The sequence below is a fragment of the Pipra filicauda genome, unplaced genomic scaffold, assembly GCF_003945595.2.
Source record: "Pipra filicauda isolate LSUMZ 115617 unplaced genomic scaffold, ASM394559v2 scaffold108_size2327098_pilon, whole genome shotgun sequence".
NCBI classification, from domain to species: Eukaryota; Metazoa; Chordata; class Aves; order Passeriformes; family Pipridae; genus Pipra; species Pipra filicauda.
Genome location: NW_024103529.1, coordinates 414,766 through 435,123, shown reverse-complemented (window position 1 = coordinate 435,123; position 20,358 = coordinate 414,766). Strand labels below are relative to the sequence as shown.

At 40.2% G+C, this 20,358-nt stretch overlaps 1 protein-coding gene across 1 annotated transcript in view; it reads right to left on the bottom strand.

Moving 5' to 3' along the window:
• The window catches only part of MAN2A1 (mannosidase alpha class 2A member 1), a 114,845-nt gene that overhangs the window by 78,708 nt on the left and 15,779 nt on the right, over positions 1–20,358 (bottom strand). Inside the window, exons 3-7 of the mRNA XM_027712610.1 lie at positions 13,263–13,407; positions 5,312–5,483; positions 3,491–3,618; positions 1,839–2,012; positions 802–988 (exon numbers count right to left, since the gene is read on the bottom strand). Of these exons, the coding sequence (XP_027568411.1) occupies positions 802–988; positions 1,839–2,012; positions 3,491–3,618; positions 5,312–5,483; positions 13,263–13,407 (806 nt within the window). The remainder of the gene's footprint in view (positions 1–801; positions 989–1,838; positions 2,013–3,490; positions 3,619–5,311; positions 5,484–13,262; positions 13,408–20,358) is intronic.

Sequence of the window (20,358 nt, the reverse complement as noted above, 5' to 3'; positions counted from 1 at the left end):
AGAAAAAAAAATTCATCCTTCTTAACTACAACCTTCCTTCAAATTTCACTGACAATTATGTTCTGAACTGAGGAGCAAACACTACATTAAGTAATAGGTAATATTTACCTATTACAAGCTTTTTTTAAGAACTTGTACTGGTTTTGACTGGGGTAGAGTTAATTTATTTCACAGTAGCTGGTATGGGTCTGTGATTTCGATCTGCACTGATATTTTAGATGTTTCAGTTATTGCTGGGCAAGGTTTGCACTGAGCCAAGTGTTTTTCTGCTTCTCACCCCGCCCCACCAACAAGCAGGTTTGGGGTGCACAAGGAGCTGGAAGGGGACACAGTGAGGACAACTGACCTCAATGGACCAAAGGGATATTTAATAACTTGTAATGTCATCCTCAGTATATAAAGCCCACGGAAGAAGGAGGAAGCAGGAGACGTTTGGAGTGATGTGTTTGTCTTTCCAAGTCACATGGGATGGAGCCCTATTCTCCCACAGATGGTTGAACACCTGCCTGCCCATGGGAAGCAGTGAATTAGTTGCTTGGTTTGCTTTGCGTGTATTTGCAGCTTTTCCTTTACCTATTAAATTGCCTTTATCTCAACTGATGAGTTTTCTCACTTTTACCCTTCTGGTTCTCTCCCTCAAACCCACCATGGGGCCAGTGAGTGAGCAGTTGTGTGGAGCGGAGCTGTTAAAACACAACAGAACTACATAAATTCACCAAGCTATACTACATATCATCTTTAACCAGTATAATTCCAGTTTTTTTTAAATTTATTCCCTTGGGGAATACATAAAAACTGTACCTGTGTTGAACATTTCCAGCATGAATGGCTTCCGGTGGAACTCTCCAAGGACAACTTACTCTTCCTCCAGGAAGTCGTTTGAAATCAAACTGGCAGCAGATTTTTGGGTCCGGACCACACGTATGAGGAACATCATAGCTATAGAAAGGCATCATATGACAAAGAATATCTGTACTGGATCCCAAATCTGGAATTAAATACACAGAGTACACCTTTAAAATAAACCTTATCAGATTTGCCAAAACTAAATTAATTCCATGATCTTAATCTGCACTAAAAACATCAGATCAAGACAATTTCTATTTTGAATATCTATATCTTAAGTCTACCTATGTATGTACCTTATATACAGAGATGATAAAACCACAGATTCAGCCAAGACTGGGATATTATAATGAATTTCAGAATTTTGGAGGTAACCAAGCATATCTTTTATACTTTGAGTGAATCAAAACAACAACTGAAAAATAAAACCCAACAAAACAAAACCAAAGAAAAAAATCAACCCAAAAGCCAGTCACCTCATTAGCACAACATCTGAATTAGCTGAAATGTTCCTTCTCGTACACTTTATTTCCACATAGAAGGAAATAAAGGAGTAGGAGGAAGGAAAAAAAATTAAAGCAGAGAAAGAATTTTCCACCCCTTATATTTTTTTTATGCATACTTGCAAGGCACATGAGAGAATGAAAATAAGAGAAAGTAAAACCACAAATGAAAATGAAGAAAAAAAAATTGGAGGAACAATAGCAATAACACAGGTTTTTAACACCTTTCCTACCTCGCAGCTATTCTCATTCCCTTTCTGTTATTCAAAAAAAGGGGGAGAAAAAAAAAAAGGAAAAGAGGAAAAAGTTAAGCTAGATGAAAAACTTCGGATTTTTTTTTAATCAGAACAGCAAGTTTAAAACTTTCAAGTTTAGACTTACTCCTCTAAACCTGTTCTGTAAAAATTTCCATAGTATTTTTTCAAATTCTCGTTGTATTTTACCTGGGTAAATTAACAAAATAAACTGACATAAAGGAAAAACATATACCCCAGTTCTGTCTCCAAAAAAACTCTAGTGTCTTTTGTGTGGCAAAATGTTTTTTAACTGAATAATGAACTCTCTGTATAAGCATATTGGAAAATCCTGTGCGTTTCAGAAGGTAAGCCATTGTTGGTGAATGCCCAAAAGGATCAACTGCCCAGCCAGACTTTGGTTTTACTCCTGTTGACAAAAGAAAAAAGCAAAAAGAAGAGAAAGGTTTACTTTTGACTCAAAGAAAGCTATACCAATAATTCAAATCAGACCACTAAAGATAATATTTCCAAGAAGATATACGGTTAACTATTCAGTCTCCTGCAGAACACCCCCAGCAATTAACAAGATAGAACTAAACAGATAAACAATTAAACAAACAAATAAACAAATCAAATATCTTATAAGCAAGACATTCTAACTAAATAAAAATATTCAGGACTAGTACTCCTTGTTGCTACACTATTTCAATTGTGCACTGAACATCTTTACTTGGAATCATAATGAAACATCTCCCTTTTCAGTTTAAGTAGCTTACAGATGTTAAAATTGAAAAAGCTGAAGGAAAATGAACAGATGTAGATGGATTGACACTGTAGCTTGTTGAAATTTAACTGCTATTTAAATAACATTAATCTTTTTTGGTTTCAGAACTAACTTTTCTTTTGATTTATTAGTTTGGTGATCAATAGAATCACATTAATGAATACCCTCTTTTCTCTGAACTTCATATAGTAAGTAAAGAACCTACATCTAACTCTTAGTTCTTCAGCATAGTTCCACTGGCACTTTTTACCATCTTTCCAAAAGAAAACAAAACAGTAAGGAATGCAATACCCTTTTATTAGGTCTTTCCTCCCCCAACCAATTATGTCAAGCTGTGTTTATGGAAACTGCAATCTAAGAATAACGGTGGAACAGCTTTCCAAAATAATTTCAGTTAATTGCATGAAATCATGTTATTATTAAAATCACTGTACAAATATTTTCTATATATAAAGGGTTATTTCTACTTATGGAACTAAACAAAAAATCCATCCCAAAGCCAGCAAAACAGTTCAGTCAGTGTAACTGCAGTCAGTAATTCCTCAAAGTTGCAACAGCAGCATTTTTATTTTTCAATTATAAACAATTTTAACATTACAATCAGTTTTTAGGGTTTATAACTACTACTACTACCACTGCTACATCTAAATTTCATATTTACTTTTTTTGAAAGCTTTACATAAGAGAACCTAATGAATAAGAAAGCCTGCAAAACAGATCCAAACACATGAAAGAAATGTAAATTTTTCATTCATTTTAAGACCTTTGTCATGATTTTCAAAACACTGATATGGCAACTGGAAACTGCTAGTGATGCCAGAAATGGTATCTAAAACTCGGCATGCTCTAGTGTTAATATTTTGTTATGCCAACATTCCATGCATATCTTACATTGACCAAGACAAAATGTTATGACATAAAATTGTTCGAATTCCCTTTGCCCAGGAACTTCTATCTGCAATCACAAATTGCAAATACTGGACTCCTGCAAGTGGTCTGATTTATTGTTTCAGAAAAGCAAAGTAAAGAGAGCCTCCTAAACAACTCAAAAAAAAACAAAAACAAAAACAACCCCAGACTTCCTGTATTAAAATAGTTAAATTTTAGATCAATATACATACCAAGGTTCTTTTCTAGCCACTGATGTCCTTCTATTAGTTGGTCAATTACAGCAAAATAATGAGCAGAGGCTTCATCAGACATGACCCATCCTCCTGTTACTATTTCAAATTGTCCATCTTTTATTAACCTGAAAAATATGTAAATTTTGTTCAGAATCTTCCATATGAAAACACACTCTTAAAAATCAATTTCTGTATACCCAGCAGGTATTTACCAGTGAGGTGATGCCAAAATCTAAATTACTTGTGCAACTTCCATAACTGGACTACATTTCTTTAATCAAATTGGGAATAACGAATAGTTGAACAGTGACATTTTAATGCCTCTGTGCAATGAAAACCAGCTCTACTGCATGTGCCATATTAGATACCTTTTTTAAAATCAGGAAGAACACTGTTTCCTATACAGATTACAAAAATAAAAATGTATGTGCCGCGGTACTGAAGGCCAGTTGAGCAAGATGCCCAGACATTGCACATTTCAAGCACTACTAATATCTCCCCATCTTTGATCTAACATTCATTTTAGAGTTTTAGAAAGCTGACAGATCTTAGAAGTTTATTGTCTCTATAAAGGCTTCACATCATTGCACTCATTAAAATGCCTTCTTGAAACTGATCACAGGATAATCCAGTCTATTGTCAGTGAACATAATGACCACATTTCCAACATCAGGTTGTCCTTACAGTTTCAGCATTTACATTGTACACCAGCATATAAATCTTTAATGAACTCAAGAAAGAAATACAGTGAACTTATCAAAACTTAGTCACATCATAGATAATACCCATAAGAGTAATGAAAAACATAGCAAAAAAATAATCTCCAGGGCACTTCTCTGAGTTAGAGCAGCTTAATCAATACCTGACTCCTCTGAAGAGAGGACATAGTTACCTAGTGACTATCATTTACTGTTTATTGCGTTACAAGAGACCTTTTTAATGTCAAAAAACAACAGCTGTGCTATAATACTCCTGCATTGTACATAAATTTTTAATGAATAGTTTTCTACGTAATTCCCCAGATTTCCAGCATTACCTAACCTTTACAGCTGTGAAGATCTAACAGACTTACTATATACTGCAACACATGCATCTTGAAGCAGGGCATGAGAAGGAGGGCATCACAAAGAGGAGCCAAGAACTGTTAGTTCCTATCTTAAAGCAAAGTCAAAAAAAAAAAAAAAACAATCACCACTTCCTGAAAACTCTAAACTAGATCCTTTCTTCAAGTTTATCCAAGAAGCCCGCTTTCTTGTCTCAATATCTAGGCAAATCTTTTACTTCTACATTACCTTTTGACTTGTGATTTTAAAAATAACTAAGAAGAGTTTAGAATACATACTACTTTACCATTAAAGCAGTTGAATGTTTATAAAAAACTCCACATACTTCAAAACAAACAAAAAACCCCTCATTTCATAATTATTAACATAATTGCTATAATTGAAGGAAAAAAACACATAAATAGCTATTATGAAAGATTATATTTATTCCACGGCCAATACTTTAATGTGACTGCAAATAAAGTTTGTAATCACAATTTCATTAGAACTTGAATGATATCTTCATGGCTGTACATGGAAACATTCAGTAAAATTTTTAAGCAACTCAGTAATCTGTCTTCAATTTTCTGAACAGATTTCTATTTTGTAAGTGGAAAAAAACCAAACCAAGTCCAAAAAGTCAGAACTGAAGCAGACGACTGTTCTAGCAATTCTGCATCACAGTAAATTGAAATCTCAAGTTTACAGTGTAGTCAAAATACATAAATCTCGGAGTACGATACATGGAAGATAAGATATAGTTCAGCGTTCAAACCTTTTAACAGCATCCTTTTTTTGGCTATCTATTCCGTCCCACCATTTTGAAAAGTAGGAAATCTCGGACCATATAAACTTCCTTCGATTGTCTTCTTGCAGTTTTATAACCATGTTATTTAAAATATGCTGTGTCTGATCTCTAAAGTAATCATCAAAAGTCTTCAGCCAACCTAAGAAAAAGAAAAAATGAAACTGAAGTTGCTTCCAACAGCCTTAGGGAACTGCCTTCTTTCCGCTCCCCACAAAAACTTAAGTGAAGGCTTTTCTTAGAAAACTGAACTTTATGTGCTGTGAACAGCTTTAAGTGCTAAACTTCTCAGGAGTTTGATTTTACAAAGTTTAGATGTTTTATTTCTTAAATTTATAAATGTATACTGGATTATTAGGCTTTCTACTTTGTAAAATAGAAAGTTTGATCAACGGAATACATGGAATACATGGGCACCAGCAATCACGAATTTTCTTTTTTTTTATTTTTAATTTAAGTAAAAAATAAGTAATTGAAAAGGAAAAAGTACATATCAGCAAATTGATCTTCCTTGAGAAGTTCCATTAGGTTTCCTCATCTCTCAGATCAAGAGGACTGTAGCATTACTGACAGATTATCTTCCCAGTCCACGCCCTATTCTCAAAACACACAGAGATACTGAGAAATAAGCCAGGAATAAAATTCTAATTTCTTTAATTCACTATGTCAAGAAAAACTTGTGAGCCGCCCATTTCCTACATTTTGGTTGGTCAGACAACAGTCTCAACAATCTGTGTTCGAACGTGTTAAAAAAACTCAGAAGTCATCTGAAAAGCATATCCAGATATCTGGATAGCATATCCATCCAGCATACCTGGTCAACAGAAAACAACCCTGGAACTCCATGGTATATTAACAGCATCAAACCTTTATGCCTAATTTTTCTTTTATCTTAACACTGCAGATAACTTCATAGAACTATACAGATTTACACCAGAGAAATGGGGACTATCTTAAATAGTAAAAAATTGTTAATGTGAGTGCTAGTAAGGCAAAGTTACTGATGTTACCAATAATTAATGAAGTGTCAAAAAGTAGTATTTAGTCCTGAGAGGTGCCCATACACTTTCACATGGGTGGAGAGGCAAGAGAAAAATCTACTTTTGTCACTTTCAATAACATTTAAGTGCTGCTTTATACTAGGTCTGTAACCACCAACATTGAGCAATAAAATATACTCTAATCTGGTACACATATATTACAAAGCTCACAAATCTCAATTCTTTAATTATTTAATGAGAAGTCATTACCAAAATCATCACTGCTAACAGAGCAATAGATGCTAGAGGTGTCTTTCAACCCCTTGGGTCATAGCTGAACATCATCTTTCAAATCCAGCTGTGCTGGTTGACAATTTCACTGTCCCTGAACAGAGTTCTCCTCTCTGGATTTTAGCTGCCTAATCCACTTCAGGCAGTCACAAGAAACTGCTGTTGAACCATGTGACAGCTGACATAAGGGTTTTGCCAGTACAGCAGGTTGTATGTTCGCTCCTTAATCTGCTCCAGAAAGAAATGCCACCTATTTGATGGCGCTAGTCTCACACAACAACTGGTTTGAGATTAACCTGCACTGCGTGAGTCCCCCCCAGATCAGACATTCTACTGAGGTGCTCAAATCTGCCTCAACTGCCAGCAACTAAAAGACAATTATGCCACCACTGATCGAGAGTGTGAAGGGGACCCATTCTACAAAAGTCTGGAGGGAACCCATTCTCAATGCTTATTTCCCAGTTATGGGTAAACACACTAGCTACTGAAAGGAGAAGCATAGACCCCAACTTTCTAGGCCATGGTTAAATTCATACAGAAGCAGTTAACCCAGATTGAGCAGAATTTAGTGTTTCAGAGCATCAGTACATTCAGTCATCCCCCCCCCCCAAAAAGAACATGGAACCTAGATCCACCACCTTCCCTATGGATTCTGTTTCTTAGATTCATAGAATGGCTTGGATTGGAAAGGACCACCTCGTTCCTACCTACCCTCCTCCAATGAGCAGGGATGCCACCCACTAGATAAGACTGTTTCAAGGCAGTTTCTTTGCCTTTGAGCTGCATATTCTCACTAGCGTAATTGGTTACATGAGAAGTTAAAGTAACCTCAGATGAGAAAACATAAAATGTAATGAGAATTTAAAGCCTCTGCAGCTAATATCTTTACCGATCCCATTTCTTGGTAAATATCTTTTACATACATTGTTACACTATAGGTTCATGATGCCTTAAGCTTTTTTTTCCAGAATGCATTTCCTTTGCACGATGCTTTTTTAATTCTCTGGGAAAGGAATAACGTAACCATTAGCTATACAAGAGATTTCAGACGTTTGTTACAGATAATTTTTCCCTCTTTCAAGTGTAGTTTCATACTCTAGGCAATTGCACAGAAATGTCCTTACCAAAAGTAGTATCAAGTCAGGAGATTTCTATGATAACATTCATTGCAAAAACAAACAATAACCAGTCTCACACTATCACCTTTGATGAAGGAACATTTACATTTACCAGGATTATCTCTCAGTTTAAGTCTATTAGGTATCAACTGAGAAGCCTAAACATACTGAGAGATATTTAGATTGTATGTATGAGGAGATGCAGACTTCTTGCTTTTAGTTGCTGCTAGTGAAAGGACAGACAGAATTTTATAGTAAAGGCATGAAGAATTTACATATTAAGAAGGAAGACTTAGGAACAAAAACCAGACAACAGTAAGGAAGTCAGTTCTTAAAGGTGACTGACAACAGCATTAAGACTTCAGGCAAGCCCTTGTGAACAACATATGCCAGAAAAAAGCTGCAACAGAAAGATGGGAGACAGCACTCGTAACTTCAAAGAATTCTTCAAACCCTATTATTGAAGGGACAGTCATGAAGAGGACTTCCCTCAGATGAAAGAATAAGTATCTTACTATAGATTTAACTCATTATTCCCTCCAAGACAGATGTATGAATGCTTATAAAAATACAACTCTTAAGCTATGTTCACTATGGCCTGTGTTTGGAAGAGGGTCAGAGCAATGCTGGAAAGGGAAACACAGATTAAGCTTCCTTAGATGGAGCTCTCAGGTGCACCAAGAGGCATAGAATAGAATCATAGAATCAACTGGGTTGGAAAAGACCTCCGAGATCATCGAGTCCAACCCTTGGTCCAAATCCAGTCCATTTACTAGATCATGGCACTCAGTGCCACGTCCAATCTGCATTTAAAAATCTCCAGGGATGGTGAATCCACCACCTCTCTGGGCAGCCCATTTCAATGCCTGATTACTCTCTCTGTAAAGAATTTTCTCCTGATATCCAACTTAAATTTCCCCTGGCAGAGCATAAGCCCGTGCCCCCTTGTCCTATTGCTGAGTGCCTGAGAGAAGAGACCAACCCCCACCTGGCTAGAACTTCCCTTCAGGTAGTTATAGACGGCGATGAGGTCACCTCTGAGCCTCCTCTTCTCCAGGCTAAACAACCCCAGCTCCCTCAGCCTCTCCCCATAGGACTTATGCTCCAGTCCCTTCACCAGCCTTGTTGCTCTTCTCTGGACCCGCTCCAGCACCTCAATATCCTTTCTGAACTGAGGGGCCCAGAACTGAACACAATACTCAAGGTGTGGCCTCACCAACGCAGAGTACAGGGGAAGGATCACTTCCCTGCTCCTGCTGGCCACGCTATTTTTGATACAGGACAAGATCCCATTGGCCTTCTTGGCCACCTGGGCACACTGTTGGCTCATGTTGAGCTTCCTGTCAATTAGTACCCCCAGGTCCCTTTCTGCCTGGCTGCTTTCCAGCCACTCTGTGCCCAGCCTGTAGCGCTGCAGGGGGTTGTTGTGGCCAAAGTGCAGGACCCAGCACTTGGCTTTATTGAACTTCATCCCATTGGAATCAGCCCATCTCTCCAGTCTATCCAGATCCCTCTGCAGAGCCCTCCTGCCTTCCGGCAGGTCGACACTCCCTCCCAACTTGGTGTCATCTGCAAATTTGCTGATGATGGACTCAATCCCCTCATCTAAATCATCGATAAAGATGTTAAACAGGACTGGACCCAACACAGACCCCTGGGGAACACCACTGGTGACCAGTCGCCAACTGGATGCAGCTCCATTCACCAGCACTCTCTGAGCCCGGCCCTCCAGCCAGTTCCTAATCCAGGAGAGGATACACTTGTCCAAGCCATGGGCTACCAGCTTTTCCAGGAGTATATTATGGGAGACAGTGTCAAAGGCCTTGCTGAAGTCTAGATAGACCACATCCACAGCCTTCCCCTCATCCACCAGGTGGGTCACCTGATCGTAAAAAGAGATCAGGTTGGTCAGACAGGACCTGCCCCTCCTAAACCCGTGCTGGCTGGGTCTAATCCCTTGTCCATCCTGAAGGTGCTGTGTGATTGCACTGAGGATGATCTGCTCCATAACCCTGCCAGGCACCGAGGTCAGGCTGACAGGCCTGTAGTTGCCAGGGTCCTGCTTGCAGACTTTTTTGTGGATTGGGGTGACATTCGCCAACCTCCAATCAGCTGGGGACCTTCCCAGAGAGTCAGGACTGTTGGAAGATGATGGAGAGCAGTTTGGCAAGCTCTTCTGCCAGCTCCCTCATCACCCTGGGATGGATCCCGTCTGGTCCCATAGACTTGTTAGGATCCAGATGACTCAGTAAGTCGCTAACTACATCCTCCTGGAATACAGGAGGGCTATTCATCTCTCTGTCTCTGTCTACTGCTCTAGAGGCCAGTTGTCCTGAGGGCCACCTGTCTTACTGCTAAAAACTGAGGTAAAGTAGGTGTTAAGTACCTCAGCCTTCTCCTCATCTTTGTTAACTATATTTCCCTCCAAGTCCAACAGAGAATTGAGGTTTTCCTTGCTCCTCCTTTTGCTATTAATGTATTTATAAAAGGACTTTTTGTTATCCCTAACTGAATTAGCCAAATTAACTTCAAATTCCACTTTTCTTTCCCTAATTTTTTTCCTGCATGACCTAGCTCTCTTTGTAAATTCTTCATAAGTAGCCAGCCCTTTTTTCCACAGTCTGTAAACTTTCTTTTTATCCCTGATTTCTTTCAGAACCTCCCTTTTTAACCAAGCCGGCCATCTTCCCCTCCAGCTGGCCTTTCGGCACACTGGTATAGCCTGTTCCTGTGCGCTCAAAATTGTAACTGTTGAAGATTATGACTTGCAACATTTGCTGCTATGGTGTCGAAAACAAGGCTTTGAAGCTAACACATGAGTTGCTTTTAGAGTTAAGACTTGGGAGAAGGTGGAGAATAAACTCTGGAAAGAGGTCGATAGGGGCACTAAGAATGCTAAGGAAATAGAAGGTTTGCCTGCCACCTGGCATATATTGGTTGAGACTTTAAAAGACTGGCTTAATGAACAAGGTATTCAGTTGCCTGAAACAGAGCCTCTGTCAGATACAGGAGGACATGCAGGGGAAGAGGGAACTTCAGTTGCTGCGGCATCGCCGCTTGCTACCTCCCCCTCTGATGATGAATTGGGTGCTTTAGCAGATAAAAAAGAAACAGTGTGATGTCTGGACCCACATACTAAAAAATCTACCAAGGGTCCGGCTACAAGAACCCCAAAAGGCTCAAAAGTTTGCTATCCTGCACCCCACGAGCTAGTTCAAACTCCTTGTAAATACAAATCCCCTACTGCTATAGTCCCTTACCGGTATAAGACACCTATGGAACTTGTAGAAGGATTTAAAGCAAAACAAAGGCTTGCATCCTCTGTTCCTCTGCCAGAGGAAGATGAGGAGGAGGACGAAGACACTGAGGAAAACGATGAGGATGATATACCTAATAAAGGCTTGTATCAATCGGCGTCAGCCCCCCCCAATAGATGATGCAGACATGGAGGAAGCTGAAAATGCCTCTGTCCGTAATCGAGCCTTACAACCTGTACATGGGAGGTCCCAGTGCCGAAAGACACGAACACTGACTGATCCATGGACTTTGCCACCAGTAACTGTTACAGCAATGGGAGACGGTGCAGGTACAAGCTGCAGAAAGGGGGGAATGGGAGTTGTTAGACAAGATCGGGCACCCCTCACAACCTGTGAATGATGCTGCATTTGCTCCAGGAATAGAGCCAGGAGTAGAAGCTTATCCTGTGTTAAAAGCTGTTCCTAACTCTGGCAAGCAAGATGAACATTATGTATCTGCTTGGAAGGCTATTCAGGATTTGCAAATGTATGTAACAAAATATGGTGTAAATTGTCCTGAAGTTATGCGTGTGATTCGTGCAATTAATGTTGATTTGCTAGCTCCTTATGATATTGACCATCTAGCTCAAGTTTTATTTGAACCTGTACAACATCAAGTGTTTAAAACTAACTGGCAGAAACAAGCAGAAAGAATATCTATGGAGAATATGAGACTTCCTGCAGGGGATTCGAGATTGGGTGTAGGAGTGGAAGCTTTAATGGGAAAAAATTGTTTTAGCAATCCTGACTTACAAGCCCAGTGCGATCCTGTTGTGCTACAACAATGTCAGCAGATGGGAATGTTAGCTCTGACTAAAACTATGGAACTTGCTTCCCCTCGTCCTAGATATACAACAGTGAAATAGGGACCAAGGGAACCTTTTTTACAGTTTGTTGAACTATTGCAGTTTCATTAGAAAAGCAGGTAGATGATGAAATTCTGCGTCAGGCACTCCTAAAGCAGTTAGTAAAAGATAATGCAAACCAAGATTGTTAGAAAATTATAGATGCATTGCCAGGAGACCCATCTGTGGCTGATACGGTATCTGCATGTTCCAAAGTGGGTACTATAGATCACAAAATGACTGCTCTCACTGCAATACTGCTTCTTACCCCTCGATACGATAATTGTGATAAAGAAGGACAACTTAAGGCTAACTGCCCTGATAAAAGCAAAGGGGAAAAGCCAAAGGTCTTACCTAATCCTCCTGGAATTCATTGTAATTGTTGTGGAAAGCCAGGGCATTTTGCTAAACAACGTCACTCTAAATCTCACGCTAAGGGTCAGGCTCTTCAGGGAAACAGGAAAGCGAGTGTGGCTGCCAGGAGGCGCGCTCAGACACAAGTACCTTCACTGCAGCAGCACAACCCGTATGCAGCCCCCCTGATTTTCCCCTCCAAATTTCAGTGCTCATTCTCTTTGAAAATATGTGCAGATAAAAGTCACTTACATTCAAAGTACCATATCTTTACTCAGATCCACTTCAAACAACAAATTAAATTGTTAGAGAGATACACAGTAGTAAAATCTAATATCATGGAAGTTGTGGTTTTCTACAATAACAACCATCAGCTTCTCATGTTCAGTGTACATGTATCAGAACTATACTGTAGCAGTATAATTCACTGCTTTGTGGTAAATTTTATAGCAATTTCAAAATAAAGGAACATTTCTCCATTTTAATTATTACAGTTAACATCCACTTGGGCAGAAGAAGTGAAATTAGGTAGGCATACCTAGTTTTCTGTTTATATCTAGACTTTATGTTATCCCACTGGAGGTTGGGGGTGTGCGCAAAACAGTAAAGGCAGTGTTACAGTCAAAAACTTCAGATTTACCATTGTCACATCTTCCAAAAGCATACTTCTTTAGCGCAGGCTAAGGGTTACATATCTGTGACAGTCCAAAAGTCAAAATAAGAACAGCAAATAATGCAGCAATGAATAAATTGAATGGGTTACCAGAAGAATGAACACAGAAAATTCATATTACATTCCAATTTCAACATTAAAGTTCTACTCTGGTTAATAAATAAGTAGATGTACAATTTATATCATAACAGTTGTTATTTGAAGTCAATGGCACCTAAATTATACATCTGATTAAGATGTATAGACTTAAATCTAACATATTAACTAATATACTTCATAAAACCCCAAATCTTGACAGAAATGGCAACATATTTCCTAAATCAAAAGCCTCTAAGTAGTCAAATCAACACAATTAAAATATTACCTGGGTCGTTATGGGAGTGAGGCACAACAAAAACTTGAAGTGGTTCATTGTCCCATTCATTTTCATTGTATGTGATATCAAATCCTTGTTTCCAAACGCCACCATCTGGATTATCAAAAGGAAGAATGTCGTAGACATCCAGCATCTAAAAAGAAAAAAAATCACAGCATATAAAACATGAATTCAGAAAAACAGTTCTGCTACTAAAAACCAAAGCCATTTTCAATGAAAATGGACAAGCTTGTTCATTACAGAGGGAGAGATAACGTGCCAAATGCATAGAAAACTGACAAATGAGAGCAACTTTCAAGTCACACAAGGACACCCAAGACACAGCTGGCAGGAAGGGGAGCATTTGGCAGGCTCTATTCTGAGGAAACTGAAATTGATTAGACAAAAAGTAGGATTAAGAGCCTTAAAACACAAAAATTATGGCAGCTTACAATGGCGTTGGGCGGGAAGGTATGAAGAGGACTATACAGAAAAGCACAGTACACTAAACAGGAATGCAGAAAATGAAGAAAACAAGCAATAAGCAAGCAGTAAGAAGGAATAACAGTATAAGAGAGATCGAGGCAAAAGTCAAGCTCACAAAAGGGAACTGAAAGAAACTACCAAGAAAAAACATTCATAATGATACCCAACTGCTGTAACAAAGCTCCTTGTATCTTTACTCTTGCCCAGTACAATAATTGTACAGGAGAGAACATATTTCACTTTTCAATGCAAATGAGAATGTTACAGGTAAATAAAACAACTCTAGAATTACTTTAGCAAGTTCTTATGAAATTTTGGGAACACCACACAGCTCCAAAGAGAGTCTACTAATATGAGTTTTCTGGCTGGTTTTGGTTGTTTGGGTTTTTTTATGCTCTGGTCTGCTTTTAAGAAAGAAGAAAAGATATAAGCATGAACTGTCATTGGATAAACCTTTTCCTGACATTCTAGTTTAAAAACTAAATTTTAATTAGTTCTAACTCTATGTTAGAATACAATCAGTCACCTGACAAACTTTTTGGAACAAACAATTTCTCTCCACAAAAAAAGCCTGTGTGAGTCATTTACTACTTTAACATCACAAGAGTTAAAACTTTTCAGTGGTAAGCTGGTTTCTGTCCTGCTAGGAAACTTTAAAAAACTACACACATCTGAAACAAACATCTGACTAAAGAAGTTAAGGCCTTGTGATGGATTTCGGCCCCCACCCAGCTGCTCTCTCACTCTTCCTCATCAACAGAACAGGGGGAGAAATAAGATTAAAATATGATGTGTGAAGATAAAAACAGAGAGATCACTTAACAATTATCATCACAGAAAAAACAGACCTGACTTGGGGAACGGCAAATTAATTTATTGATAATTCAAATAGAATTGGATAGTGAGAGGTTAGTCCCTCCTGTTTCCTCTCAGTCATTCCTTCCTTCTCACATTTTTTGCCTGCTCCAGCATGGGGTCCCTTCCACAAGCTACAGTACTTCAGGAACTCCTCCTGTATGGGTCCTCTATGGGCTCCAGTTCTTCATGGGAATATCTACCTGCTCTGGCATGGGATCCTCCACAGATTTCAAGGAAATACTTACTCCACTGTGGTCTCCCCCACCTGCTCCAGGGACTAGAATACCTTCTCTGCTTCCTTCATCAAAGACCTTGTTCACAGGGCTGTTTCTCTCCCTTGTTTAACCTTATGCTACACTGACACGCAACATTTTCCGCTTTCTTAAAACATCCTGTCCTAGAAGCAGCACTACCCTTTGCTGATGGAGGGTTTGGCTGTATCCAGCGCTGGGTCTGTTTTGGAGCTGCCTACAACAGCTGTGCCTGGCACAGGACAGCACTGGCCTCTCCTCATACACACCACCCCTGGAGCCCCTCACTGCCAACACCTGGACATCTGCACCCAGTACATTCCACCATCACATCCATGAAACACTTAAGAAAAGTCTATAAAATATACATTCATCACATACTCTTCACAAACTCCACTTATATTTACAAAAAACATTTCTAACACTACAATCAAAATGACATAAGAACACTGAAAAAGTGGAAATTTTTACACATACCCATATACAAGATAAAACTCCACTCCTTGTTCTTTTACCTCACACCAACAACAAAAGATCTTTGGACAATATTAATTAATGGAAAAAACAGGTGCAATACTTGCATATCCAGGCATTTTGTACTGTCAGCCTGAAGGGCCCAAATAAGGGTCATGTTGAAAGTAACCCAATGGAATATTTTCTAAATGCGCTATTTTAGGCTAATTTATATTTTATATAAATAATATATATCACATAATAGATTATATATATAATATATATATAGTTACATATACAATATATATAATTATATGCTATTATTATATATTTTCTCAATATGGTATTTTCTAAAATCTCAGTTTGAGGAGGAAGCATATCTTTTCTCTGCAATGCAATGTTCTGAAAAAAATGTAAGTGCATATTCTGTAAATTTGCCAGTTAACAATGAATGACGTTGTTATAGGTTATAAATTCCATAGGGGAATTTTATTTCCCCTGCTCCACTCTAAGAAAAATTGGAGTGAGTGTGGGGAAGGGAGTCAATTAGCTTTACAAAAGATCTGGCTGAATTCCTAGCTAATGGCCCATCAGAGAGGCTGGGGAGAGAGGAGAGAGAAGTTTTGGGAGAAGGGAGGCAGATTGGGAAGTTCGCTCTCAGGGACGGAGAGGGGGATCTGCGTGCGGGCATTTTGAGAGAAGGCCTGGAAGTTTTTTCTTTCTGGCTTTTCGTCCTGGTGAGGCCAGACCACCGGACTCGGACAGCTCGCACACTGCCTCGTGACTCCAGCCGGGACCTACTGGGCTTTCATCAGAGAGGTCTGTGCTTGCTGGGAGAGAAGGGAAGAGCCTTGGAACACCGTCAGCTCAGAACAAGGAGAACTGCAGGCCCTGCACCTCCAGCCATCCAACAGTGCCCCCTGCAGGCCACGATTAGGACTGTGCTAAAGGACAGAGAAGTATTCATTCAGACCTTTTTTTTTTTAAGACTACTGTCTAGTTTTTTTGTGTTCTGTTACTGTTTTTGCCAACATACATATATCTTTTAATAAAGGGTTGTTATTTCTTCTGTTTCTTCCACACTTCCTTGATTAAAGCCCCTTAATTTTGAATTTACAATTGCTGAGAGAGAGGAGTTTGGTCTATCTCATAACTCATCCTCAGACTGAGACAGGCGTTAAGACTGATAAACTCTTTGGACATTTCAACCATGAAAACGTATTTGTTTAAAAAGCAGTAATTGATGGAATTCCACACATTCCTGTTTTTTTCTCATGGATGGAGCCTGAATTTAACAAGGAACTTTCTGCAGTCTGCAAGATACCATTTTTGCAGTCCATAACACAGATTATTTTTTCCCTAAAATCTACAACCTTACAGTTATCTCAAACCATACTTATATGACTATGAGCTCAAGAGATGGAAACTGCAATTCAGAAAATAGGTCTTGGAATCTTAATCAACAAGTTGTCTGAAATAACTGCTTCAATGACCTGACTTGACCCATCACCTAGAGGTTTTTGCTGCCTGCTAAGGGCCTGGATCCTGTATATTGTAGTGGAACTGTTGAAGCTTGTCCAACTCAGTGACTACTAGCCCTTGTTATTCTTTCATGTGGGTACCAGTGATACTGCCAGAGGCAACCCAGACTGCATCAAAAGTGACTGCAGAGTTCTGTGGGTAGTAATCAAGGTCCAGGTGGTGTCCTCTGCTATCCCATAAGTGAGGGGTGGGGGTGTAAGAGGAGGAGACTGATAGTATAGATCAATAATTGGCCTCAGAGCTGCTGAAACAGAATTGAGGGTCCCATGACCATGGGACCCTATTTCCAGATCTGTGTCTGCTTAGGAGAGATGAGATCCAACTCACTAAGTGCACAGAGGTACCTTTGCCAGAGGGATGGCTGACCTATTAAAGACAGCTTCTGGCTAAGAATAAAGGGGGACAGAGCAAGATACCAGCAGTCCTGCAGAGGAGCAATGCTCAGGAACAATGTGACATGAAACCATTTCAAAAATGTATAACAATTTAAGAAATCAACAAAACAGGGCTTAAACAGGGTCACGTCTAACATTTGTAGGTGAGCAAGGAAGTGCCTACAAAGCACAATTACAGAGAAATCCCCAAAAGCCTTTCTGGGAAATCAGCATGCTGGGATGGCTCACTGAAGTACACTCAAGGGAATAAACATGATGAGTGAGAGAGAGCTGTGTGCAGCTGCAAGCCTATGATCTTATGATAATGGTGACATGGTGGGATGACTAATGACTGTAAAGCTGCAATGGAGGGACACAAGATTTTGAGGAAAGATAGGCCAGAAAGACAAGGAGGGAGCACTGGCTTTTATGTGAGAGAACAGCTGGTGTGCATGGAGCTCTGCCTGTGAGTTTGAAGTTGGAAAGGGATAAAACCACGTTTGCTAGAGATAAGCCTGCACACAGCACTCCAAAGTTTGAGGGTCAGTCTGCCAGCAAGGTCCTTCAGTCTGCCATCTAATTGGAGTGGAGGATGGAGATCCATGTGACACCCATGTGTCCATCCAAAGACACAAGGGTAGAAACTACAGAAGTACCTAAGAATGGTCACATAGCAACTAGGGCTTCCCCCCAAAAAAAGCTGGAAGGAACAACAGCCCAACTGAAATGCATCTACACCAATGCATACAATATGGGAAACAAACTGGAGAAGGTGGAAGCCATTGCGCAGCAGGAAAACTATGACACAGCTGCTGTCACAGAAACATGGTGGGATGACTCACCCAATGGGAGTGTTGCAAAGGATGGCTATTACCTCTTAAGAAGGGATAGGCAAGGAAGGAGAGGCAGTGGGGTAGACCTGTGAGTGAGTGTTTTGACTGTCTAAAGCTTTATGACGATGACAACACCACTGAGTGTTTATGGGCAAGAATCAGTGGGAAGGCCAAGAAGACCTACCTACCATGGTGACAGTCTGTTATAGACTACACAGGCAGGATGAAGAGGCAGATAAAATATTCTCCAAGTAGAAGTCTCACAACTGCTAGTCACTGTTCTCATGGGGGACTCATGGAGTTACCAGATGTGTGCTAGAAACACAACACAATGGAGACAAATCAATTTAGGAGGTTCCTGGAGCAAGTGGAAGATAACTTCCTGACACAGTTGGTGAGAGAGCCAGCTAGGGGATGGACCCACTGGACTTACTGTTTGTGAACAGGTGTTGTGGTGGTCAGAAGCCATCTTGGCCTCAGTGATCAACCAAGGAGAGTTTTCAACTACTGGAGAAGCAAGGAGCAGGGTCAGCAGAACTGCGGCCACCATGGGCTTCTGGAGGGGCGGCTTTGACCTGTGTAGAAGCCTGGTTGACAGAACCCCTTGGGAGGCAGTCCTGAAGGGCAAAAGGGTCCAGGAAGGCTGGACATTATTCACAAAGGAAATCCTAAAGGAGCAGGAGCAGTCTGTTCACATGTGCCAGAAAACGAGCCATCACGGAGGACAAGCCTGGCTGAACAAGCTTGCTGAACTCAGTGCTGGAACACAGGAAAAAAAGAGAATTTATCAGCTTTGAAAGAAGAGGAAAGTCACTCCAGAGGACTACAAGGATGTTGTGAGGTTATGCAGAGAAGGAACAAGGCCAACTAGAAGGAACAAAGGCCAACTAAATTTGAAGGAACAAAGGTCAACTAGAACTTAATCTGGCTACTGCAGTGAAAGACAAAAAAATGTTTCTATAGATACATTAGCAACAACAGGAGGGCTAAGGAGACTCTCTATCCTTTATTGGATGTGGTGTGAAATGTAGTGACAAAGGACGAGGAAAAGGCTAAGGTACTAAATGTTTTCTTTGCCTCAGTCTTGAACAGTAAGACCACTTGCTCTTCCAGTACTTAGTGCCCTAAGCTGGAAGACAGAGATGGAGTGCAGAATCAAGGCCCCATAACCTCAGAGTAAATGGTCAGTCACCTGCTACATCACTTAAGACACACAAAAGTTAGGTGGGGACTAGGAAAGCGCTACAGAGAAATTTGGACAGGCTGGATCCATGGGATTAGGTCAATTGTATGGGGTTCAACAGGGACAAGTGCCAGGTCCTGCCCTTGGGTTACAACAACCCCCTGCAGTGCTACAGGCTGGGGGGAAATGGGCTGGAGAACTGCCTAGAAGAAAAGGACCTGGGGATCAGCACGCAGCAGCGTGCCCGCATGGGAAGAAGGCAAGTGGCATCCTGGCCTGTATCAGAAACAGTGTGGCCAGCAAGTAAGTGATTGTCTGTACTGGGCACTGATGAGGCACCTCAAATCCTGAGTCCAGTTCTGGTTCCCTCACCACAAGAAGGACATTGAGATGTTGGAGTGTGTTCAGAGAAGGGCAATGGACTTCAGGAGATCAGAGTCTGAACACTTTGCTTGGCAAAGTCCCACAGGATAAGGCCCTGGGAAGGAAAAAGGTCCCAAGAAAACTGGTTAATATTCAAGGATAACCACCTTCAAGCTGAAGACAACTCCATACCAGGAAGTCAAGCAAAAATGCCAGGAGGCCTGCATGGATGAAAAAGGAGCTCCTGGTAAAATGTGAACACAAAAAGGAAGCCTACAGAGGGTGAAAGCAGAGACAGATGGGAGCGTGGTGGATTGACCCTGGCTGGATGTCAGGTGCTTACCAAAGCCACTCTATCACTTCCCTCTGTCATTGGACATGGAAGAAAAAAATGTAACAACAGGAATGTGAGTTAAGAGCAGGGAGAGATCACTCACTGATTACCATCACAGGCAAAGCAGACTTGACTTAGGGAAATTAGTTGAACTTACTATTAATCAAAATCAGAGTCAGATTATGAGAATTAAAACAAGTCTTAAAAACACCTTCCCTGGAGTACTGTGTCCACTTCTAAGTTTACCAGTACAAGTGACATGGACACACTAGAAAGAGACCTGCAAAGGGTTACTAAAATGATGAAGGAACTGAAGCAGTTCTCACAGGAGGAAAGACAGAGAGATGAAACAGTTTAACTTAGAGAAGGCTTGGGAGGATCTTATCAATGTGTAGGAATACTGGAAGAGACAGCGCACAGCAGGTGGA